The 25,614-nt window shown below is 47.0% G+C and overlaps 1 protein-coding gene across 2 annotated transcripts in view; it reads right to left on the bottom strand.

Annotated features, from left to right (window-relative positions):
- Positions 1-25,614, bottom strand: part of EYA2 (EYA transcriptional coactivator and phosphatase 2) — a 267,711-nt gene that overhangs the window by 66,009 nt on the left and 176,088 nt on the right. For both annotated transcript variants that reach the window (XM_054698087.1, XM_054698088.1), the window contains exons 6-7: positions 8,044-8,111; positions 6,087-6,264 (exon numbers count right to left, since the gene is read on the bottom strand). In XM_054698087.1, the coding sequence (XP_054554062.1) occupies positions 6,087-6,264; positions 8,044-8,111 (246 nt within the window). The remainder of the gene's footprint in view (positions 1-6,086; positions 6,265-8,043; positions 8,112-25,614) is intronic.

Below are 25,614 nucleotides of genomic sequence, written 5' to 3'. Positions count from 1 at the left end.
TATGAGGCTTGCTCCATTTTCTATGAAAAGCAAGTCCTTTATGTTTTAATCCCATTTGAGAATGAAGTGGGATTATGCAGGCATGGAGCATCCCGCACAGGGGGCTACGGAGAGCTGTCATCTATGCTCTGAATCGGGTTCTGGCTGGGCTGGACAAAATTCTGGGGATCAGTGAGAAGCTGCTGGACACAAGGTGACCAAGGCATGTTTTAGACAGGAGTGATAAGAGGTTGCCAGGCTCATACCTTTGAAAGGTTGTCCAGTCACCCCAGACAAGTCCCTCCTGGGACTGAGGTCCCAAATCTAGAGTCCAAGTTGGGTAGTTTTTTAAGCACAGAAGTTTTAAAGACTTGGATTTTTGTTAGACTCTATTATCTTTATTTCACTAAAGAGGCCCCCGAGGTGATATTAGCCCTCCGTTATACCCTGCACACTAGCGGGAGGGCCAGAACTAAAACTTGGGCCTGCCCTCCTCCCTGGAGTGACAGAAGGTAAGCCTAGAACCTCAGGGCCCCCTCCCACTTTCTCATTTTACAGCTGTTTGTTTTAGCTCCCAAATGGATCCTGCGGACTCCATCTCCCCTTCCATAATCCAGTTCTTGGCTCGTTGGGGGGAAAATGCTTTTGTCTAAAAATACTTGGCAATGGATTGATTTTTTCCCTCCTCTGGAAGGACTATTTCCCTCCAAAACCCAAGGGACTAGCTTTGTTTATTTAATACTTATAAAACTTCTTAGCAGACTAAGGGCATAATAAGAAAAGACGTGATTTTGAATTGTCAGGCCTGCTGGGCGGTCTCCAACTCCCCAACATTTTCAGGATGCAGTCTTAAGGCTTCCCAAACATCTCTCTAGCAAAGACTTTCTTCAGGAGAACAGGAATAGACAGTAAAAAAATTCACAGATGCTTCAGAGTCATGCAAATAAGGTTTATCTTGATTTACTTGGTAATTCTAAGGTTATAGGGGCTTAGAAAACATTTGTTGTGTACATTAAAACTCAGGCAAACTTTATTAAAAAGAGAGGAGAAAACCACTCACCTAGGAAAGGTCTAAATAAGCCGAACTGAACCCAGTTCATTAGGGATGCCCCCCACCTCACCAAGACAGTTCTTTCTCAAAACTTAGACAGTCTTAAGAATGAAATGTCAAAGTTCAAGGTCGCAGTCAGAGACAGAGGCTAGAGCAATTTATAGAAGGCTTTTTGGGAGTTATTTTACTCTTATCCTTAGTCCCTTTTAATGTTTTTACTTATTTATTTTAATGGCTTTATTGAGGCAAAACTGACAAATAATAGACCCCATATATCTAGAGTGTACAATCTGATAATTTTTCACATGTACACATCCGTGAAACCATCATCACAATCAAGATGAACAAATCCAGCACCTCCAAGAGCTTCCCTGTAACCCCGCTGGTCTCTTTCTCCTGTTCCCCTCCTCAGACAATCACTGATCTGCTTTCCTAGCAATTAACTTGCATTTTCTAGGGTTTTAAACAAATGGAATCACAGTCTGTGATAAATTTTGTAAGTTTTTGTCCTACAAGGAATTTGTCGATTTCATCTAAGGTGTCAAACTTACTGGCATGATATTGCTCCTAAAATTCAATTATCCTTTTTATATCTGTAAGGTCTGTAGTGACGTTACCTGTCTCATTTTATTGATAATGTGTGTCTTTTTTTCTAAATCAGTCTGTCTAGAGTTTTGTCAATTTTAGTGATCTCAAAGAAATTGTTTTTACTTTCACTGATCTTCTGTCTTGCCATACTGTTTTCAGATTCCATGGGTTTACAGTGAGATCTTTGTTATATCCCTTCTGCTTACTTTGGGAGTAATTTAGTCTTTTTCTAATTTCTCAAGGTAGAGGTTGATGTCTTTAGTTTGAAATCTTTCTTCTTTACTAATTTAGAAAACTGGTGCTAATTAAATTTCCCTTTTGTTATTGTTTAGTAACAATTCATAAATTTTGATATGTTGTGTTTTCATTTTCATTAAGTACAAAATACTTTTTAATTTCCCTTTGACTTCTTCTTTGACCCAGGGTACCTTTAGTCAGGATTTTCAGAGATATAAAATCAATAGGATACACACACACACACACACACACACACACACACACACGAGAGAAGAGAGAGAGCGAGAGAGAGAGAGAGAGATATATCATTACTACTCTGTCTTTTTGTTGTATGAGTCCTCAATGGACTGGATGATGCCTGCCATATAATCTGTTGATTCTTTTGATTTAAACATTAATCTCTTCTGGAAACAATCTCATATTATTTCTGGAGCCACACCCAGAAATAATGTTTTACCAGATATTTAGGCATCCCCTAGTCGGGTCAAGTCAACATATAAAATTAACCACAGCACATGGGTTATTTAGAAGTATGTTATTTAGCTTAGACTATTAGGGAATTTTGCAGTAATCTTTCCATTATTTATTTCTAATTTAATCTACTGTTTTCGGAAACATACTTTTTATGCCTTGAATCCCTTTATATGTAATGAGATTTGATTTATGGCCCAGAATATGTCTATTTTGCTAAGTGTCTCATGCAGACTTAAAAAATGTATATTTTGCTGTTGTTGCTCTATGGAGCAGTCTATAGAGTGCTGCCTCTAATCTTTTCCTTTCACTTTAGTTCCCTTCCCAGACAAATGACTAGAAACATTGCTTTTGTATCCTTCCAGAAATTTCATATGCAAATATGGGTATTAGATTATACTTACACTTAAAAAAATCCCAAGATCACAGATGGATATAATTCTGCACCTTGTTTTATTTTCACTTATCATAGTAAGTCAAAGAGTGCTCCACATCAGCAAAGATATGTCTACCTTTCTCTTCTAACAGATGTATAGTCTGATGTTGGGGGATGTAGCATAATTTATTTAACCTGATTCCTGTTAATGGATATTTAGTTTTTTTCCCAGTTTTCTGCCATGACGATGGTACAACAAGTACTCTTTTACTTAAGCCTTTGTATCTATGTGGAAGTTTATCTTTAGGATAAATTCCTAGAAGTACAAAAGTTGGATTAGGGAGCACATACATTTTAAATTCTGTGAGATGTTGCCAAATTGCATGGAAGAGACTTCCAAGTTTTTTCTTGAGAGAGATTTGAAGAAATTCTCCTATTGACAAAGGGAGATGACCTAAGAAGTTCAAAAATAGCCTCCAACTTCTTTTTTGATAATTTCTATCATACTTAAAATTTTGAAAGAAAAAAGTCCTTAAGCAACCACTACTGATTTGTCTTTTCTCTTGAGTAATGTCAGATGTTGAGATTTTGCGCTCTGCATCAGCAAATTGTGCTCCAATCATGTGCAAATTGTTGGGGCTTCATGTAGCTGTTAATACATGTCAATGCAGATGGTGCTGCAGTGGGGTGGGGGCCGAGTGGAGAAGGGCATCAGGACACCGTATTCTGGCAGGGCAGAGTGAGCATGATCTGCTGGCAATATATAAACCTCTTGAGTCTCTGGAGTTCGGAATCAACCACTCAAGGAGACCCTGGATAATTTCAAAAGTGGAGTTTTTATGGGAAATTTTAAGAGAGTGCATGTATGTGTGTGTGTGTGTGTGTGCGTGCACGCACACACGCACACACACACACACAGGCTTATATGCCCTTTCTTTATAAGAGACACTGGGGAAAAGAGGCAAGAGACCTCGATTATAGCTGACAATTATTTATGCCATTAGATTTTATGTGAGCTTGTTAGACACACAGTAAAAACCATCTCCACCACTTATTGTTGAACCTCAGATGAAGGGATAAATGAAGAACAGGGGGAAACGATAAAGACAAATTTCAAAGAGACACAATGAGCCTTTATGTTTGCTCCTGATGAGGAATAAAGATGACTTTCCTAGGTAGCCCAAATTCTTGGGAAGAAGTCTTTGGAATCCAGCTCACTACTGAATTATAGACAGTAGCCTCTACTTGAAAATTTCCTGTTTACATTTCCTTTCTGCCTTAATTTCTTATCAGTTTATTTTTTCGTGTGTCTCTTTTGCTGAAACCAATTTGGAGAAGCCACCTTCTGAACAGCAGGAGGGCCAAACATATTTCTAGATTATGGCAGAAAAAATGTTTGTTAAATTTCGTACCTTCAAAGAAAGAAATTTGGAATTTGTCAAGTCGGTACTATGCTTTTGTTAGATAATCTGTGATGAAATCCCAATGACCAAAAGCAATGTTTAAGCCCTAAATGTTCTCAAAAGTTGACTTGATAATGCATAACCACATTGTACATTTGTCACCCAACCCAGGATAACTAACACGCCCACAGTGATGGAAAAAATAAGGGCTGAACGTAGCAGCTGCACCAACGACTCCAGGAAGTAGAGAGGTGTGTCTCCACTATTGCATTTTTCTAATCATCAGCCAATAAACATTCATTAAATGAATGCCACCACCATGCTGGCTTAGCTACACAAAGCCCCAGAACAGCAGAAGATTTCAGAAAAGAAGGAAAAAAGAAGACAACATAATATTTACTTTGCATTTGGACCTTCTACTTGATTGCTGTCATGCTATTGAATGTTAAGTCCAAATCAGTTCAGAAGAGAGAAGACACATGTGGATAGCAGATTGACGGGGTGAATGGGTGGTGAGTCAGGGGCACCTCGCTAAGGAGCCAGGGCGTGGATTCTACTGCATGTTGCTCATGGGCTAGGTGGGATCTCCCTCGGGGTTGTGGACATCTTGTTTTTGCCCACGCAGTGTCCCTTCCATCTTGAGGTTACTGAGTTTCTTTGGGAAACCACCTCCCCTTCACTCTCACTCCCTGTGGCTTGACGGCTGTGGGCATGAGCTGCTGCCCCGCCCCAGCATTCCACTCCACTGGCCACAGAGCTTGGTTTGAGGGTGGGCATGTGGCATAAGCTGGGTCAGCGCAGCTTAACTGGGAGCTCTGTAGGGACTGTAGGAAGGAGCCAGAGCCTCTGGATGAGCAGCTGGGGGGAGCCCGGTGCAGCTGGCGGTCATCTTTGCCGCTGTAGGGAAGAGCCTGCCTAAGAGTGAAGTGAACCCATAAAAATGCACAGCCAGAAGGAAGACAGAGACCAAGTCCAATATTTCATCTGAACTCCTGACTGTGCCCTGAGCCCCTGTACATCTCGGTGCAGACGTCTCAAAATGCCCTTTTGGCTTAAACTAGTTTGAATTGAAGGTTTTATCTTTTGAAGCCAAAAATCTTGATAAGAAGGTTTCTTAGAACTGGAGTGCCATGTGAAAGGTATGCACTCAAAGATTGTTTGAGGGATTCTAGAATTCCCGAGGGTTCCTCTTAGAGGGAGAACCCCAGTTTGAAGGCCTCTGCCCTTCTGTTCTCAAATGGTTTTTGGTGACGTACTCAGCTGCGTGTGGCTGGTGGGCAGAGGCCTGGGTCTGAATCCCAGCTCCACCAGCTCCACCAGCTCCACCGGTCACCAGCGGGTTACTTAGCATGCTGGTCATTCCTGGTCTTCTCTGGAAAAGAGGGGGCAACTGAAAACGTTTTTGTGAGGATTATTGTTTTCCTTATTACAACTTATGTATTACAACTTATGTATTTTCCTTATTACAACTAAGAAAGGAGTCTTTCTTTCTTAGATCAAGTACGTATTGCATTTTACTCTCAAAGGAAGGAGGGCCTGGAAAACAGCAGCTACTTAGTATTTGTTGAGTCAGTATGGAAGTGAGAGATTAGAGGAGTGTGCATGGCTCGTGCTGGCCGATAGTGGGAAAGTGATAGATACTGGCTTCCTGTCCTCGAGGACCCGGGCGCGCCAACTCCGGGGCCTGTACCTGTCTACACGGGGCGGCCTACTCAGCTCAGCCAGCCTTGTTGCTTAGGAGTGTGGACCTAGAGGAGCACAGCTTCTTTCACAAGAGAACAGACAGGACTGTTAGGTGAAAATTCCATGGGTGCAATGACACACATACCCACACACACAGGTGCCAACAAAGCACATCTGGGGGCTGGTGCTGGCCCTTGAGTGGCCACTTCATTCCAGGTGCAATCTATGTCCGGTTCCTCCTCAATGGAAGAGCTTGGACCACAGCCATGAGCCACCAGGTGACAGTCATCGTACGTACCAGTCAGTGACTCAGAATTCTGGTTGGGGACGTTGTGCGAGGCTTCCTGAAGGACGTAGGTAGACGTGGAGAGCGGAGAGGGGCAGATGCTGCTGGCCGGGACGTAGGGAGGGCTGTAGGACGAGCTGTAATACTGGGAGTACTGGCTCTGCGGGAAGCCGGGGTAGGAAGGGTAGTCCTGGGAAGGGAGACACACAGGTAGTGAGGAAGAGGCCTTTCTGGGCGGGGCCTTCAGCTGGCCGCTCACACACTAGCGAGGGTCTCATGAGGTGGTGGGTCTGCTGGGTCTGTCTCTATCTCTCTCCTGCTAGAAGAGCTCCGTGAGGGCAGGGACTTTCCCAAGAAGCACAGCATCTGAGGCAAGGATTCAGGTGCACGTAGTGTATTTGGCAGGCAAAGGAGATACCCGTTGGAGAGCAGGGAAGTGAGACGGTGAAGGAGGGAGGGAAAGCAGACAGTTTGGGCTTCAGAGGCAGAGACTGGCCGCTGGAGGTGGGCGGGGCACCTGGAGGGACATGCGGTGGCACTGACCATGTCCATCTTGGCTGCTGCTGTATCTGGGACAGTGTGGAGCACACAAGGCCACTTCAGGAATACTGGTGGCATCAGTGAACAAGTGAATGAATAATAAAGGCCACACACACACACACACCAGATGGGGGGTGTGAATATAGCAGCCATTACACAAAGTTAGGGATCCAGAATCTTCTATGAAGGAGTGTTGGAGAGCAAATTGAAGAATGCCAACTCTCTCAAGTTCTGCTTAAACCAACCAGAGTCCAGTTTGCCCACAAGACTCAAATATCCTGCCCCACCGTCACCCTGACACAGCGCCTCACAACCCTGCAAGGAACTCGCGGAAAGCTCAGTTTCCAGGTTCCTCTCAGACCAATGGAAACAGAATTTCTGGGGGGTGTTTAGAGAGTCTGTGGTTTTCTTTTTAAAGATTTATTTATACATACAAGAGCTGGGGTGCAGACCAGGGTTGTGGGGAGCAGAACAGGCAGATCTACTAAAATATACTGCTGAGGGGAGCAGCAGGCAAGACAGGAGAGGTCTGCTTTTCTTCTGGCCGGGGATCGAACTCGTGCTGCAGTGGCTGCTGCTGATATCTTCATAGTGCTGAGACTTAACCTATTGCACCACCAGGGAGGCCCTGAGAGTCTGTGTTTTTCACAAGCTCCAACAGTAAAATGCACAAAAACCCAGAGTAAAGAGTCATACCTAAGAACTCTGTTTTATTTATCAGTATTTTAATCTGTGTATCTAGAACCCTGAAAATAATAAAAAATTACACAGAACACTGCTCCTGTATACCAGGTGAAGTCACTTAGGCGCTTTAGTTTTCTCAAGAAACAGTACCTTCCTCATATTTAAATGTGTTCAATATTTCCAAAGCCCATCAACACCCAGCTACTTTTGGTTTGACGCTAGTCTGAAGGCATGGGAACCTCTCACTATGAGATAATTTTAGATGGACAGAAAGGTGCACCTTTAGTCCTTGGAGTCCCTCAGTTCATAGGTCAATTCTTAGCTCACTCTCTAAGTGAGACCAAGAGGATCAAACTCAGTCAGCCTTCATCTTCCCAGCAGTGCTTGGTTGGATTTAGCCAGTATCCATAAAGCCCCCACTGTGTGCCCCGACACTGGGATGCAGAAGTGAAGAGGGCAAACTTTCACCCTGGAGATGCTCACGGCCTGGTAAAGGGCACGTTTTCCTTTGTCTGACCCAGGTTCAGCAGCAGTGGGTGGGTTAGGCCCCGGTCAAGATGGAACATGTTACTATGGCATCTTGGAAATATTTTAGTAATTCCAATTTCTTTGCCATGAAACTCTGTCTTCCCAATGGAGTGTTGCCCCACTGGTGCTGTGGGCTCCAAAGCCAGGGTGGGAGGCCGTGGGTGGGAGTCGTATTCTGGGTGCCCTGGCTGGGGGACTCCCAGGGACAAGTGCCTACCTGGTGCACACTTCCAAATCCGGCTGTGCTGGTGAGTCCGTTCGCTCCTTGGTACATCCCCGCCGGACCTGCGGGGAGGGGAACAGGGTTCAGATGGGGTTTCTGCCAGTCTGGGAGGCGGTGGAAGAGAAGGATGCAATAGAAAGGCAGGTCTTTGAGTCTGGAAACTGTGACCCTGGCGAGTTACCAAATCTCTCCAAACCTCATTTCTCTCAATTCATGCATAAAATAAGTAACACCTTCATCAAAGAATTGTGGTGAGAAATAAGTGAGACAGTGTGCACAACAGTTTCCGGGCTTCTATAATTTGGTTTCAAAAATTATGTTGACGACTGGATATAAAAAACAAGCATCACTATTTCCCTCTTAGAAACAAGTATAGACAAACACTATAGGGGTTATCTGGAAAGTTCTTATGTAAAATTTCTTGTGCATTTGTAAGGTGTTATTATTACACACCTCACTATGAGCTAATGCATTCCTGTGATATTTTGTCCCTCATTTAATGGCTCTTTGGGAATTTTCCTCGGGTGACTGCTTTGCTATTTGTATTGTTCACTAACTAGTGAGCAGCTTCTATGTTATATGTAATGGGGTTTGAAACACAAACGAAGGGAATTTACACTTAACAATATATGAACCTGGCATGTAAATATATTGAGTATCTGGACAGTCACCTGTGCTCATTTATTTTGGAAGGAAACCCTATACTAGTTGAGAATACAAACACACAGAAACAAGCAAAAAAAAGCAAAAACAATTAAGAAACTCTGGTAAGTGTCCATAACACAAAATTGAGTTTTAGGTGCACAGCTCAGTGGCATTAAGTACATTCACCTGTTGAACGGCCAGCAGTGTCCACCTCCGGACCTTTTTCACTTTGCAAAGCTGGAACTCAAGCCACTGAGCAGCCACTGAGCACTGAGGAAAATCCCCAAAGAGTCATTAAATGACCCTGGCCCCCTCTTCCTGGTCCCTGGGGGGGGGACCCTTCTATTTTCTGTCTGGATTTGATGACTCTAGGAACCTCCTCTAATTGGAAACATACACTCTTGTCCCTTAATAGCTGTAGACTCTTTGAAGGATGAGTAGGGATGAATCGGGGGAAGAGAAGGGCCCAGGAACACGGTTGCCCTAGGCTCCCCCCATCCCCTCCCCCCTCCCCATTCCAGGGGAATTACCCAGAAGTGGTGAGCACAGAACTGGCCCATGCCAGTGTGGCGGGCTGGATCCCATTCTGCCCTCAGTGGCCTGCCCAGACATGTGTGGCAGAAGGTCCAGGCCAGGCTAGTCTATTTAAGGTCACTTTTGGGGCCCAGGTTACCATGGCAACTCTACCTGCTGCCGCTTAGGACCCCGCAGCCTGAGGAAGACTCCTGAAAGCAGTGTTTTCTCTCCCGATTTCTCAATTTCTCATCTCTTTTATGTCAGTCTTCTCAATGACGCCCCGGGGCAGGCTTGGAAACAAACAGACCACAGTCTCCTTCCTTGCTATTCTTTCTCCCAAACAGCCTCTTGTTTGTTTTCATTTTGTGACCCAGGGTCATCTGAAGAATGGACAGCTGAACAAACCGCAGTGTGCAAAGGCAGCCGCAGAGCCCCTGCAGGGAGAGGTCTGGCCCACGCCAGAGAGGGCCCAGGAGGGAGGGGGGCACACAGCCCCCGAAATCTTGTGCCACAGTATGTGGTTTGCAACGGACCCGCCTGGAGTTGGAATGTTAAACATGGACTTGTGCCTCCAGTGGGCTGGGGGATCCCCAGTGAGGGCTGGGCAGAGAAGGACGAGGTGAGGGAACATCCTCTCTTATGGTGATGGTGCCAGACCATACGCGAGATTCCCCCAAATCTAGCTATTATTGCCTCTCTCTCATATTAGTAGAATTTCCTCTTTTAAGCTGGGTACAGGGTTGATCAGAATCAACACAACACTTCCCCAGCTTCCCTGGTGGCAGGTCTGTTCATGTGATGAGTTCTAGATAAGGGAAGAGGGAGATGTTAATGCATGTAATTTCCTGGCTGTGTCCCTAAAGGGCAAGGCAGGTCCTGAACAAGCACATCTTGGATCACACAGCTGAGCAACAAGACTGATGGAGTTTGGACGTGGTCACAGGGCAGATCTAACTGCCACAACAGTTTGGATTTTTATTTATGCATACAAGAGCTGGGGTGCAGGCCAGAACTGGGGGAGTGAGAGGATTCACCAGGGACAGAGTGGGGAGCAGAACAGGCAGATCTACTGAAATACACTGCGGACGGGAGCAGCAGGCAAGACAGGAGAGGTCTGCTGCACCATGTGGGTAGCTCCCTGGCTGGGGATCCAGCCCAGGCCGTAGTGGTGATAGCTCTGAGACTTAACCCCATCAGGGAGACCCAGTTTGCACTTTTAGGTGGGAAAGAAATATATTTCTTTCTTGTTGAAGATAGTGTTGTTTTTTTGAATTGTTATGAAAAACTGCTATCTTTTTTGGGGCTGTTTGGTTTTCTTGTTTGTTTTTTTTAATATTTATTTATTTATGCATACAAGAACTGGGGCACAGGCCAGAGGTATGTGTAGGGCAGAGAGGATTCACCAGAGACAGAGTGGGGGGAAAGAACAGGTAGATTGACTAAATACACTGCTGAGGGGAGCAGCGGGTGAGTCAGGAGAGGTCTGCTGTGCCATGTGGGTAGCTCCCTCGCTGGGGATCAAACTCGTGCTTCAGTGGCTATGGACGGCTTCATAGGTTGTGTCTTAACCCCCTGCGCCATCAGGGAGGCCCTGGTTTTCTTTGGTTTTAAGCAAAGGCAGACTCTTAGTGCCTGGCTCAGTAGAACAGTTTTTAAGTGGATGTTCATTCATTCATTCATTCAATCATTCAACAATTCAATTCCCAGTGATGTACTCAATATTACTGTGTCAGGAACAGCTCTAAATATGGTGGTAGGAGGTGGATGCTTATGTTCAGAAGGAACAACAGAATACAATTAAGTGGAGAGATACACAAGGAGTTGGATCATTCCAAACACAGCAACAATGCAGTGATTCATGAATGCAGCACAGCTGAAACGTGGGCTGCAGACAGCCGCCTGCCCACACATTACTACCAGCCCTCCATGAGGAGGATTCCCATAAAAATGTAGGAATCAAGAGCCAGTGTCTGCTGAAACTGGTAATAAAAAAATCAGGGCTTTTAATTTGGATGTCTTTTGAAATATCTCATTGCTTATCAATCTTTTTAAATTATTGCCACTCCATTTTCTCCCTCCTACCTCCCCTCTCTGAAAATTTAATATTATAGATATAACGTCTCTCTCTTGCTCCCTATATATATGAAGGAAGATGGATTTTCTTCAGGATAAGGAGGAATTCTCCTGGAGAGAGAAGGGCAAAAGGGAAGGGAAAAGAGTGGGTGGAGAAAGTGATTGAGAATGTACAAGGAAAATAGAGGGACTCTATTTTCTGAATCTACATGCAGTTGGTAAGCTGAAAGATGCCCAAACCCAAGTGGCTGTGTGCACTGGGTGTAAGATAGGCAGCACACAAAACCTTACAGGTCCAGCAGGTGAGGGAGGTAAGGGAAGGAGTTGGTGCAGGCACAATGATAAATGGAGACTGACAGAGAGCCTCACTATTGGGACACAATAGGGAGTGGTGGGGCTTGTGGCAACCTGAAATGCATAATTTCTATCCAAGGAAGTAGCAGTTAATGACAGACACTATTTGGCTGTCCAAACTCATTCTCAATTCCTTTCACCTTGCTAGCTTTTCTACTAGCTTTCCCTGTCCCCTAAGCTTCAGGATGGCCATGTAATCTAGTTCTGGGCAGAGGGGCTTTTGGAAAAGACTTTTCTTTTACTCCCCTCCCCTTCTCCCCAGGTCTTCTCCGATCGTGTAAGAATCTGACTGGGGATATGGCAGCCAGCTTGAGACATGAGGTCACGAGCATAAATGTAAAATGCCCCACAAGCTGAGGCTGAAGGAGAGAAAGGGCAAGAAGCTGTCCCTTGAAGATAGTCAAGCTGCTAAACCAACCTCGGGGTCCAGAATTCTTGTTAAACACACAGTAAATGTTATGGGTTAAGATAACACTAATTGAGCTTTTTGTTGCTTGTGGGTAAAAGCATTCCTAACCAATAGGCTACTCAACTACAGCCAACTTCTGTCACCTGGAAATCTGAGTCTAGTGTAGTGAGGGCTCCTGATTTGTTCAAGAGAAGTCAGAAATCTGGATCTGCACATGAAATTTACCATTTTTTAAATGTAGCAACAAATAGAAATGGGCAGGACAAATCAAAACAAAGAATGTTTGCAGGCTGGATGTGGCCTGTGGGTTTCCAGTTTCTGACCCTGGTCTAGGATACAGAACCACCAGAGACGCCTGTGCCCACAATGGGCACAGTGCCAGTGGGGTGTTGTGGTGTCAGGGGATGGTTATCAGGTCCTCTGTCCGTCTTTGGAGCCCAGATTGCTGCTGAGAAAGGGCTAATGTGCTGTCTCACATGTCTTTAATTCACCTTTCCCTGGTGGCTGGAGACTATACTGGTTGCTCTCTGCAATTCCTCCCTTTTTCAAGGAGCTGGTGACAGTCACCACGAAAACCTCCCCTCTCTCTCCTGGATCAAGCTCAGCCCTAACTAAATTAATCCAAACCCTTGGAAGCATCTCAGTTACTGGAACTGGATTAGCAACTGGACAAATAATAAATAATAATAATCAGAGCCTCCATTTATTAGCACTTACTTATCTCCCCCAGGCTAGTCATTTTACAGGTATTATCTTGTTTCATCTCCACCACAATCCCAGCGGAGCCGGGTTCAAGCCCAGGTCGGCCCGATTCCCAAGCCCAGGCTCCCGGCCAGTGAGCAGCCTGTGGGCTGAGGCACAGGTTACGGCTTGCCTCTGCTGCTGTAGGCCAACCTGATCTCACTGTCACCCCAGCTGCTACATGCCACCCTGAGCAGTGCAAAGAAAGCTGTACACCCGATCCCAGCGAACAGCACCCATCACTGGTGTTCCTTGCTTGGGAGTCAGCTTACAATGTCCTTGCCTGCAGTGGCCCCCCAAACCTGTGTTCATTCATCTCAGTGAGGTCTTACTATGCCAGTACTAATGTAGAATTGCTGAAGTACAAGACTGCACGTGAAAAGGGTCTGGATACCTAACTGGGAGGTGATATAAAAAGCAGCAGATCATGCACAAAATGCAAAAGCCACAAGTAGGCAGAGCGGGCGACCTGTTACGTAGCCCCGCCTCCCTGAGTCCCCAACCATGACACGGGGACAGAGGGACAAAGCACGGATCCTGAGGGGTCCTTTCTCTGCTCTTATTGAACAGACTACAAAATGGTGACAGCAAAGACTTGGCAAGTCCTAGTCCTGCCCTTCACCAGCTGTGCCATTCATTCGGGCACTCACTCATTTGTTCAGCAAATATTTACTAGGTGCATAAATTGTACCAAGATTTCTATCTTAAGAAAGTCCTGGCTCCTGTTTTCTTGGATCTCAGTCTCTGGAAAGGAGTGGAAGACAGCAGAATCCACATGTGCCTGTTGATTGGCCCCAATGACTGTGGGTGAGAGGCTCACATATCTAAGCCTCAGTATCCCCACTTGTAAACCAGAACCACACCTAGTTTATTTGGTTCATTGTGAGGATTCTATGAGATAAGATATACAAAGGGCAGAGCCAGGCACACAGTGTTCTGTGGATGGGAGCTGTGATGATCCTTCCTTGTGCATTAAAAATCTCCACAGGCAGTGTCAACATGTGAGTATTTCACTGATGCACCATTTAAAAAAATATTCATGGGAATAAAACATCCAGGGAAGGTTAAAAAACAAAACCCAACAATAACAACAACAACAACAACAAAAAAAAAAAATAGAAAAAAAACAAACCAAACAATTTGGATAAGACCAGGGAGCAGATCCCAAACAAAAACAAAGGCTTCTGGGGGCTCAGATGAGCTCAGCTCTGAGATGACAGGGACAGATGTCTGTATGTCAGGCAGGGAGGCGTCCACATCTGTCCGGCTGACACTGTGTTGTCCAGCCCGTCCGGCCGTCTTAACAAACGCGCGCCCAGCGTCTGTCCTCCGCATCTTTGCCCCACGTGGAGCACAGTCCACATCTGTGTCCAATCAAGCCGGTGGCTAAATGTCACAATACCCTCATTCACAGGTAGCATAAAGCACATTTAACTGGTAATAAAACAAGCCGCATTCCAGAGCATGCCATTTCAGATAGGCTGCCCTGTCACTGCATCTCTGCCACACGAGCGGGGATGACGCCGGGGCAGAGATGGGGGGGCACAAGGAGGGCAAGAATGCTGCAAGGGGAACGCGGGGCATGTGGGTCCACACATGCTAGTGCGGAAGGACGTCCAGTGTGCGGTGCTGGGGAAAACAGGCAGGCTGCAGAATCGTGATGCTGCCCTGAGCACACATGAGACTAGACACTGATGCCTGCTAATTTCAGTTACGTCAAGGCTTGATAGGAGGGGTCACGGAGGGCTCCTGAGAGGAGGTGGCAGTGGGGCAGAAGGCAGCCATATGAAGATCTGGAGAGAGAGCACCCCAGGGTGGGGGCACAGCCAAGTGTCAAGGCCCTGAGGTGGGAGGAACGGAAGAAGGTAGAGTGGGGTGCAGAGAATGGTGGGGGCCGTGTGCACGCTGAGACCAGAGAGGTCTTCAGGGGTCGAGTTCCACGGGGCTTACTATTGGCTTCCTATCTACCATGGTTGCTTAATGATATCTCTCTTGAGAGTAGCTGAGCTCTCAAGGCTTGGCATTTATACGATCACCTCTTCCCGAAAGAGAGAACATACCCATTTTTCACTGACCAGATATGCAAAAAAATGTCTCTTAGAAGAATAGCTGGAAGATGGAGCCATCATCTCGATGCCTCTCCCCTCTCTCAGATCTTTTTTTTTTTTTTTTAAAGATTTATTTATTTATACAAGAACCGGGGTACAGGCCAGATGCCGGGAGGGTGAGAGGATTCACCAGAGACAGAGCGGGGAACAGAACAGGCAGATTGACTGAAATACACTGCTGAGGGGAGCAGCGGGCGAGACAGGAGAGGTCTGCCGTGGCATGTGGGACCCTCGCCGGCCGGCCAGGATCGAACCGGCGCTGCAGAGGCTGCGGACAGCTTCACAGCGTGGCGCTCAACTGCCTGCTCCACCAGGGGAGGCCCCCTCTCTCAGATCCTAATGTCATCACCAGTTTCTGTGAATAAGGCCTCATACACACCCATCTAGCCACTTTCCCCATCTCCACCGCCACCTCTTGCACATGTCTGGGGTCTCTTTGCTGAGGGACTGTCTCGCCTCCTCGCTGATCTCCCTGCTCTGCCGACCCTGGTTCTACCCTCTGCCCTTAGGACTGCCCAGAGTCCTTTCCGCCCCTTCGGAAATCATCTCCCATATTTGGTAACAGTGATTATCCATCTCGTTCCCTCTAGGACGTGGGGCCTTTGTCTTCTAGTCACTGTTCTATGCCCAGTTTCTTAGGAGAGTAGGCAGCACATGGCTCCCTGCAAATGATTTTGGGGAAAAAAAAAGAAAAAAAAGCAATGCCTGGTTTCTTGGATTTCTGGTACCCAGTACAGTCCCTGGCACACAGCAAACCTTCAATAGCTATTTATTGGACAAACAGGTAAAAACATAAATGTTGGCCTCCCTGGTGGCTCAAGGGGTTAAGCACCACAGTATGAAACAATCTGCAGCCTCTGCAGCATGAGTTCGATCCCCGGCTGGCCAGGGAGCAACCCACATGGCACAGCAGACCTCTCCTGACTCACCCGCTGCTCCCCACCAGCTGTGTATTTCAGTCAGTCTGCCTGTTCTGTTCCCTGCTGTCTCTGGTGGATCCTCTCACCCTCCATACCTCTGGACTGTACCCCAGCTCTTGTATGCATAAATAAATAAATCTTTAAAAAAATAAAAAAACAAGCAAAAAACATAAATGAATTGCCCTTAGTAATAGTTTCTGCTATTACCCTAACCAAGTGTGAAGTCCCTTATGTTGGTTACCCTAATTTAGAACCCACCCGACAAGGAGAGTAACAGAGCAAAGAAGGTTCTCTTGTGGCCCCACTTGAATCGTTTCACCAAGCCTTACTGAGCACCTACTATGTGCCAGTCTGTCCTAAGCACTAAGGACAGAGCAATGGGCAGGGAGCTAACATCCTAGTGTGGAGAGGCTGAGAGTGAATGCCTGGGTCAGAGAAGGCCTCAGATGGTGCTAGAGCGTGGAACTAGCAGGGCAGGGGTGGGTCAGGGAAGGCTCCACATTTGAGTAGAGATAGACAGAAGGTGAGGTTGAAGCCCAGAGTGGTTAAGCAACTTGCAGCATCTAACTCAGCAATTCCAAGTGGCAGAGCTGGGATTCAAATCCAGGCCTTCTGACCCTGGGCCTATTGTTTTTCATCATATTGTGCTTCCACCTCCAACCTACTGGAATTTCCATCCCTCTGAAAGTGTCATGAACAGTTTTGGAGGGTGTCTGAGTTCCCTGTCTTCTCCCCAGTGCACCCCAAACAGGGGTCTGCTTCCTCCACCCCAGGTGGCTGCCTGCTGGGCTGTTACTCTCAAGTGTGGGGTGCCGGCTACAGGCCCACAGGAATCTGTGGTCAGAATGCCCCGGCGGCTAGCTCTCAACAAGGGGGAGGTCTGCTGGAGGTCGGGGGGCTTGCCCTGGGACAAACGAGGCCAACATCTGGGTGACGGTCCCATAGGCCAGGCTAGGGCCTCTGGTCTAAAGTTTCCTGGCAGTAAAGACAACCTTCTCCAAACTGATACTTTTTTTCAAATAGCGAGGTCAAGTGCTCACCAAAATGACCTCCAATCCTTGGATGCCTCACAAGCTCACAAATCCTGCATCTGTCTGATTTGACGGGGCTGAGAGCCTTGTAAAGCGCCGCCTGTTCTCGGGAACTAGTGCAGGAGTGCCCGCTTGCTCCCTGCGGATGTCAGCCTCACCCTCTCCTTACGCAGCTGCCTGTTTCAAGTGTTTGCCATTAGGAATGAGGTTCTTCGCAGACCTGTAAATTCCAAGTGGGTCCATCTAACGCACCCCTGGAGGATGTGGGAATAAGTTATGCAAAGGCCACCACTTCCCTTAAGATGTCTCCCCCTTTGAGATCAAAGCCGGCCCGTCCTTGGTCTTAACAGCCATAATTCACTCCTTGCCCTAAAACCTCATGTTGCTTTTAAAGATTTGATGGTCCGAGCAGCTGCGGGCCTGGGCTTTCATCTCTGTTGGTTTATTTCCATTCTCTGGTCATCCCTTCCTATCCCTGTAGCTGAAATGATTACTGAAGGGCCTGAATTGGGGTGTTGTCTCTCCCCACTCCTGCCATCACCAGCGAGGGATTTCCAGCCTGGCTGAACACTCGGGGGTGAGGTGTTCACATTTGCAGAGCACATCCTGTGTGTCAGGTTAGCCCCAGGGATCGAGGGGGCTGCCGACGAGTCCAGCTGAACATTTTGTTTCTATTTCCTTCTCTCGCCACACAAGGAAAGCATTTAAACCAAAGGGCTATAGGGCATGGACTCCAGATCAAGGTCAACATCACCGGTAATAAGGCCGACTGATATCATGTAGCCCCATAAGGTGCACCGAGGGGACGACATTGCTGTGTGGTCTCTCTCCCCGAACACATAAGCTCTGTTGGATCATGAGGAACGGCAGACGCACCCAGATGGAGGGTACCCCACCGCAGGCCTGGCCGGTCTTGGCCAAAGTGTCAAGGTGATGAGACAGTGAGGGCCAGTCCAGGTGGAAGACCTGGATCGGCTCCTGGCACAGAAAGTTGAAGGTTTGTGGAAACTTGGGAAGGTCAGGTATCACCTGGAGCTCAGTTAACAGCACTTGCTACGGTTCATTTCTGGGCTGTGGCCACTGTGCTACGTGTTCGCATTAGGGGAAGTTGGGTGAAGGATATTCAGGTGACTTGATGTGCTAGTCTCTCCATACTATCTGTGACACTTTTTTTAAGACCAAAACCTACTTTTTTTTTTTTTAAAGATTTATTTATTTATTTATTTATTTATACAAGCACTGGGTACAGTCAGAAGCACGGGAGGGTGAGAGGATCACCAGAGCCAGAGGGGAGAGCAGAGCAGGCAGACTGACGAAGTACACTGCTGAGGGGAGCAGCGGGCAGCAGGAGAGGTCTGCGCGCCATGTGGGACCCTCCCTGGTGGCCGGGGATTGAACCGGCGCTGCAGAGGCTGCGGGCAGCTTCGCAGCCCAGCGCTCAACCGCTGCGCCACCAGGGGAGGCCCCAAGACCAAAACCTACTTTAAAACAAAAAGTTAAATGAAAAAGGAGACAGAATTCTGAAGGGCAGAGCTTGAAACGGCTGTGTCTTGACTACACCATCCCCTGCAAGTCATTTGACCCCTCTGGGCCACAATCTCTCCATCTGCAAAAAGAGTGTTAAAATAGCACTGATCTTACAGGGTCACCATGAGAATCAAATGAATTAATATGCATGATGTGTGGGGAACTGTGCCTGGTGCTCAGAAATGCAAGTGCAAATGTTATCCAAGGTTGGAATCATTATTCTTGTAACTATGACTTCTGCTATTTTTCTTATGTTGGGAGAGAATGAAGTAAAACATGCACAGCAATTCACTGCCCTCTATCAGCTTCCCAACCTATTCCATCCCATCAAATCTGCCAGGGAGCTGCTGCACAGTATTTTAAAAACTTACCACATGGAATAATTTCACCTAAAAATCCAGATTTTGATCTACTCTTGGGACAAAGAAATGAGGGAAGCTCTGAAAAATTGGGTCTATTTTCTCATATGCAGTCATATGCTAGAAATCAGAAGTGGCTGATTTTTTTCACAGGTGACCACACTCCACTACCTGCCCTATTGTCTCCTGAACACTGAGGATAAACCCCACCTTCCTTGGTCTGATAGCTTTCTTAAGAGTCAAAAAATATTTCTGTGTATCTGGAGTTGACTGAATAATGACCCCATAAGATGGCTATGTCCTCATTCCAAAAACCTGTGACTATGTTACTTTACAGGGTAAAAGGGGTTTTTCTGATGTGGCTAAGTTAAGGAGCTTCTGACGGGGAGATATTCTAGATTATACAAGTGAGCCTGATGGAATCAGGGTCATCAGAGAGAGACAGAGGTCCACGTGACAGGGAAGATGTGATGATAGGAGTAGAGGTTGGAGGGAGGTGTTCTGAAGATGGAGGAAGGGGCTACAAGCCAAGTAAGGTGTCTAGAAGCTGGAAGCTTCTAGAAGCTGGAAGGCAGCAAATGGATTCTCCCTGAGTGTCTGCAGAAGGAATCCAGCACTGCCAACACCTTGACTTTAGAATTCTGACCTTCAGAACTATAAAATGACCAATCTGTCTTGTTTGAAGTCACTAAGTGTGAGGTAGTTTGCTGCAGTGACAACAGGACACTAACTCAGGAGTTGTGTCTCTGAACAAGAGCAAGAGCAAGAAAAATCAGCCAGGGTCACCTAATTTTTCTCAGACTCAGCCCACTTTATTCATGTGTGTGGCCTGTCCTGTTCCCCTGGGCATCTGTGTTTGCTGCCCCTTGACTAGGAGTCTCATCTCATTCATTAACCTGCTCACTCATGCACACGTGCTGTATAATTTTCACCAGTGCAGTGGGGATGGAGACACAGTCCCCGCCCTTCAAGATCTCTTAGTCTAAGTGCATCTCCAAGGGCATTACCTGCAAGCTTTAAGCCTCCAAAAGAGAAAAATATTCTTTGGGAAATACGGAAATTAATTTTAGAAAATGGATAAGCTGCCCCAATGTTATCTTAGTTGTGTCTTCGTAATAATCTGGGGGAGATGAAGGTCAGACTCCACCCCAACTGGCATACAAATAAGGAAACAGAAGTTCAGTGACATGTTGAAGGTTGCACAGCAGGTAAGTGGCGAGTTGGCTGCAGCAAGGCTCAGTGCTTGCTCTGTTTCTCCACGAGGCAGCTCAAATCTCTCGACACCTCTTCCAGGAACACGCCAAGCTGCTGAATGCTTGGACTCAACTCTACTGTCTGCACATAAGCAGTGGCACATCTTGCTGGGACAGCCTGGCCCAAAGCTCGCCCTGGGCGGGGCTGTTTGTGGTGGCAGCTGCCCGGTCACGCATTCTGAGCAGATGAAAGAACTGGTCAAGGAAAAGCAGCACTAAATCCACGCTTGGCGAGAGGACTTGGACCCTGTCCACTTTCCATCCAAGCTCACACACTGAATTTATACCGGAGAGGGCTGGGGATTCCGGAGCGGCCTGCAGCCAACTGCTCTGTGCAGAGGTGATGGGAGAGCCAGCCGTCATCCCTGCGCATGTCCTCACGTTGTTTCCCCTCATCAGCCCTGGGTGCCAGAGCTTGACAACTGTTCTCAGCCTCTGCTCTTTCCTTTCCTCTCATAGCAACAAAACCCCCAAGTTTGAGCTGGGTCCATGAACATAAATCCAACAGCTTCTTACTTCTCCTGCCTGGGTGTGATGAAGTGTCCGGGATCTGGCCGATGTCACTTGGGTAGGTGTGTTGTGTGACAGCAAGGTTGTGCCCTTTAAAGGAAGGTGTGGTCCCTTCAGCCCCGCTTGCGCCCTTCGCTCAGGTGGAGAGGGCCTGTAGGAAGCATTCCAGGCCATGTGGAAGAGGCTGGCAACTAGGGATCATGAAACAACAGACTGGTTTAGCCCCAGACTGCTACCTTAGAGAGAGAAACTGCTCTCCCCTTGTCTTTGGTATTTGTTACAGCAGCTGAGCACACCCCTATGCTGTCTGCAAATCCACACACCACTGAGGCCAATCAAGAGTCATAAAGACAGGGCCTGACGACTTTCTGAGCAGTCCTCTTGGCTCCACAGTGATCCCATCACTTATGGGGGTGCCTGGCACACAGGATGCCCTCAGCAACTATGTATTGAGTGAAGGAATGAAAGAATGGACATGACAGAATTCTGCAAACACCTGATGACTGAATGAATCAACTGCTCATGTCACCTTCTCAGCAAGACCCGGCCTGACCATCCGACAGAGGGGGCAACCTGTCTCCACACGGTTCTTCACCCCCCTGGAGTCCCCTCCCCACGAGATAATGTCCTCACTCCTTCCATTACCCACATTGACTTTTGCCTGTCTTCCCACCATCAAAGTAGATCTTTACATATTTTGTTCTCTGAGTCATGCCCAGCACACAGTAGGTTTCAACAAACATTGTTGAATGAATGGGTAAATGTCAGGAGTACTCATGGGCACTCATGGCTCCTGGAAGTGTAGACACGGGCCGAAAGGAGGCAGTCCCGTTGGAAGAAGGCCCTTTGTTTTCTCGAGACACTTTAATACTCTACGCAGAACATGGTCCCACTGATTAGCAAGTCTACACCAACGTTGCTGTGAAGGTGACCTTGTCTGCATGCAGAATCACCAGCAGAGCCCAGGGGAAGGGCTGCATGGACAGGGCCCAGCTCTGCCTCCCAATGGCCTCTTCTCCCCAAACACAGATGTACTCTGGGTGACTTCCTTGGGATCTCAAAACCTCACCTATGAACCAGTCCTCCTGACAGCAAAAAGATCATCACTCAGAAGCTGCCCGACCCTGGTAGGGCAGGGTCAACTGCTGACCTGCTCACATGGGACAGGGAGGAAGATGCAGTAACCTCAACTGAGAACTTCTGTGGAGGTCTCCGGGAGCTAGAGTGCTATGAACTCAGTTAACCCGCAGAAGAATTCCAGGAAGGGGGGATTATCTTTGCCCCATCATGCAAATGAGAATATGGTAGGTTTTCAAATATCCTCTGGTTCAATGCCATTACATTGCAGCGTTCACTGGGCCAATGTCTAATGAAGAAATGTCGTCAAAGTAATGTCATTTGAGGTCCTGCTTTCCTTATCCGATTTTTCATTTAAACATGAAGCATCCAAGCACCTCGTATGGATGGTAAGTGAGGACTTATGTACTGTGGAACAGAGAGGTTAAGAAACTTGTTGAATGCCACCCAGGTGGAAAGTGACAGGAAAAATGCTATATTAGCTCAGGCCATAAATGAAAAGAGAAACTATCCCTTATGAGTGCAGCGTACTGGGGGCCTGGCAGGCCACGTGAAAAAAGTGTTGAGTCCCACCCAGGGCATGAGCAGCAGGGGACAGCCAGACCGTTCTTCAAGGCCACTTCCTGCCCTTGGCTGTAGCTGGAAGCCACCTGACACGTTCTTCCTGAGACCTCAGCATGACCTTCCCAGGCTGCGCGTTTGCATCCCCTTTAAAACAGTCCCCTTCCAGGGGTTCCCTGCCCATGCCTCCTGTCGCACTTGGATATACATCTGCACCGTGGTGAACTTTCATTCCCCTGGAATCCGTCTGCCAGTACAAACAAAAGTGGCCCCAATATGCAGAAGTTCACAGAGAAGCCCTTTTATGGAAAAATATAACATTCATGCTCTTGGTACTGAGCTCAGTAAGAGAGAAGAGGACATTCTTTCATCACAGCTATCAGAGCTGGAAGGGGCAGGAGGGATTAACCCTCCCTCCTTCCCTTCTTTAAGCCTTTCTAGTTGTCTGATGGTTGCCCACCCAATATCCATTTCCTCTCCATCTTGTTAAGAGAATCCATCTGGCATAGCAATGCACCCAGGTAAAACAATCACTTCTCTCTCCCCAGGGCCAAGGGTGGCCATATGACACAAATCCAGCCAAAAAGCAAAACCTGTACGTTTTAACTTTCCTGATCATGGCATTGCTCCTTCTTGATTTTCTGTTCTTCTGCCTGTCTGGGATGTGGAGGTAAGGGATGGAGGTAAAGCAGCCATCTTGCGACTATTAGGGGACAAGAATTAAGATGAAAACTAGAGGGAAGCTAGGCTACTGGGCTTCTGTGTGTTGAATGAACTCTAACTGGTAATATGTGCCAGATGTTCTGGGTTCTGTGAGGTAAGGGATGGTTCCTGCCATCTAGAATCTCAACTATAGCTCTTGTACCTTACAGAAGGGGAAATTGAGGGTCAGAGACTAAATTTCCAGAATCACATGAATCTGTAACAAAACAAGGTTAGAATCCAAACCTTTTCTAGTTTTGTTCTTTTTACCTGTCTAGGGGTGCCAAAGTGTGACAGAAATCTCCAGTGGTGGCACAAAAGATATTTTAAGTGACTTCCTTGTGAAATTTTCTTTCCAGCTAATGGACAGCCAGCCTGGCTCTACCAGCCTGGACTCTTGGGCCCACACTCTGTTCTCACTGCTTGTTGCTGAGTGAGCTTTGACAGGAATAGGCTCTCTCAAAACTTGAGTTTCCTCCTCTATGAAATGGATATGATGATAATTTCTATATTTTACAGTAGCTGTAAGCAGTTGATCAGGTAGCACCTGAAACTCAGGAAGCATTAAATAAATATTAATTACAACTGGGGCAAGTAGAAAATCTCTACTACTTACTAGTCTTTCTTTTTAGCTAAGAGAGCTCACAGGATTTGGAGTCTTGGTTGAATTTAATAATGCCATTTTATTTTCAGGGAATTAATTCTTACCAATTCCTTCTGTTTATGGCAAACAATGCTGTCTTTCCACTTAAGCAAATGTCATAAATTTGCCTTTTACAGTGAATAGTATTTTAAGTCAAAATGAATTTATTTTAATGCCAAAAGAAGTCTATAAGTTAAAAAATCAAATAATAGTACAGGTGGTTCTTATATGTGAGAAAGATATTGAGTGCCTGCAGTTTGGGAAATACTTTCTAGACAAGGGAGAAAAGTCCGTAGCACTTGCCCTGCAACTTCCCTCCCGTGGTCAGGGCAGGCATCACTGATCGATCCCTGAATGCCTCTCTACAGAGGCCAGTGAAATTCTTTCTCTCTTACCTTCCAGGGCCTGACCCTGCAACCTGGGGTGGCAAGAGTACACAAGAGCCAGTGCTTGGAGGCACTGAGAGGTTGCTGGTAAAACTGAGGCTCAGACTGTGAAGAGATTCCCTTCAGCCCCCTTCCAGGGGGACCAGACAGGGGTTCTAAGCAGCACATTGTTCCTCAAAGACACATTGTCTCTATGACTGTGTGAAGCAGTGTTTACAAAATGGGGGGAGCCACGAGCTAGATTCATGAAACGATGGAGCCACAGCAAAAAAGATGAAGGTTAAAACTGGCTAACACTTGTCTAGGGCACAGCCTGCACCAAGCACCGCCAGTGAGTCATTTAATCTCATAACAACCTCTTGACAAAGCCCTACATCAGAGATGAAGAAGCTGACGCTGAGAAGTTAACCACCTTCCCATGGTCACACAGCTAACAACAGAGCCAGGATTCACCCCAAGGAGGCTGGTGCCACCATCTGTGTCCTGCATCAGCTCAAAGCAGCCTCCGTAGAAGAGAGGAAAACTGCAAACCCTGGCTTAGTGAGGGGGAGAGGTGTTATGTGGTTGATTCTTTCAGTTGTGTGTCTGCCCAAGTCTATAGGGCGATTATGTTAAAACACAAACTGCATTTCTTTCTGTGGGTCTAGAGCAGGCCCTTTGCCAAACCTTTCTGCAAAGAGCCAGATGGTAAATATGTTGGCTTTGACCTTATGGTCTCTGTGGCAGCCACTGGGCTCAGCCCTGTCATGCAAAAGCAGCCTCAGGCAACGTGGAAGTTGATGGAAGTGGTTTGGGCCAATAAAACTTTATTTGTGGACACTTTCATATTATTTCCATGTGTCATGAAATATTATTCTTTATTTGATTTTTTTCCCCCCACAACTGTCTGAAAGTGTAGAAACCACTCTTAGCTCCAGGGTTGCACCAAAACAGGTGGCAGGCAGGTGGGGCTGTGGGGGGGCAGTTAGCCCCACCCCCCCACCAGTCAAGGCCAAAATCATTTGAAACTCACTGCGACACAGCACATCTTTGTTCACATCTGCCCTCCTATTTCTAGAAGTCTCTACTCTCCTTTGTTAAAAAGGTCCCTAGAGAGATAAATACTGCAGGAGCTAGAAAGTAGTCACTCTTAGAAACAGAATACAACGGTGCTTGCCAGGGGCTGGGAGGAGGAGGAGGGGATTTGGATAGTGGATAAAGTTTCAGTTTTGCAAGATGAAAAATTTCTGGAGAGATCTGTCGCACAGAAATCTGCACACAGTTTACACTACTTTGCTGGTAAATTTTATGTTATGTCTCTCACCACAATATATGCGCATGCAGACACACACAAACACTCTGTCCCGCTGTAGGTGTGGGGTCCCTGCATGGCTGTGGATAGAGGCGACCTTCCCTGACCTCTGCCTCTCCTGTCTCAGGTCACGGGAGCCCCGAGACTTCCAGCCTGAGTCAGGACAGGGTCACTCACAGGCCCCTCCCCTCTCCTGGGCCAACAGAGCCTTCCTCATCGGACCCCCTGTCCTGCCCTCCTCCGCATACAAGCTCTCTCCACATGGCAGATCCTGCTAGAACCTCTAGTGGGGTGAGCTGTGCCCCTCTAAATTCATGTCCACTGGGACAAAGGAGGTTGCAGAGAGCGGGCCCTCAGCCCAGTGACAGTGTCCTCAGGAGAGACAGACATGCACAGAGCACAGGGGAGGGATGCCTGGCGCCTCCAGAAACTGAAAGAGGAAGGAAGGAGTCTTGTCTG

Source organism: Talpa occidentalis, unplaced genomic scaffold (assembly GCF_014898055.3).
Source record: "Talpa occidentalis isolate TD23 unplaced genomic scaffold, MPIMG_talOcc4v2.1 talOcc4.10, whole genome shotgun sequence".
In the NCBI taxonomy this organism is placed as follows: domain Eukaryota; kingdom Metazoa; phylum Chordata; class Mammalia; order Eulipotyphla; family Talpidae; genus Talpa; species Talpa occidentalis.
Note: the sequence above shows the minus strand (reverse complement) of the source record. Positions and strands in the feature narration are given on the sequence as shown.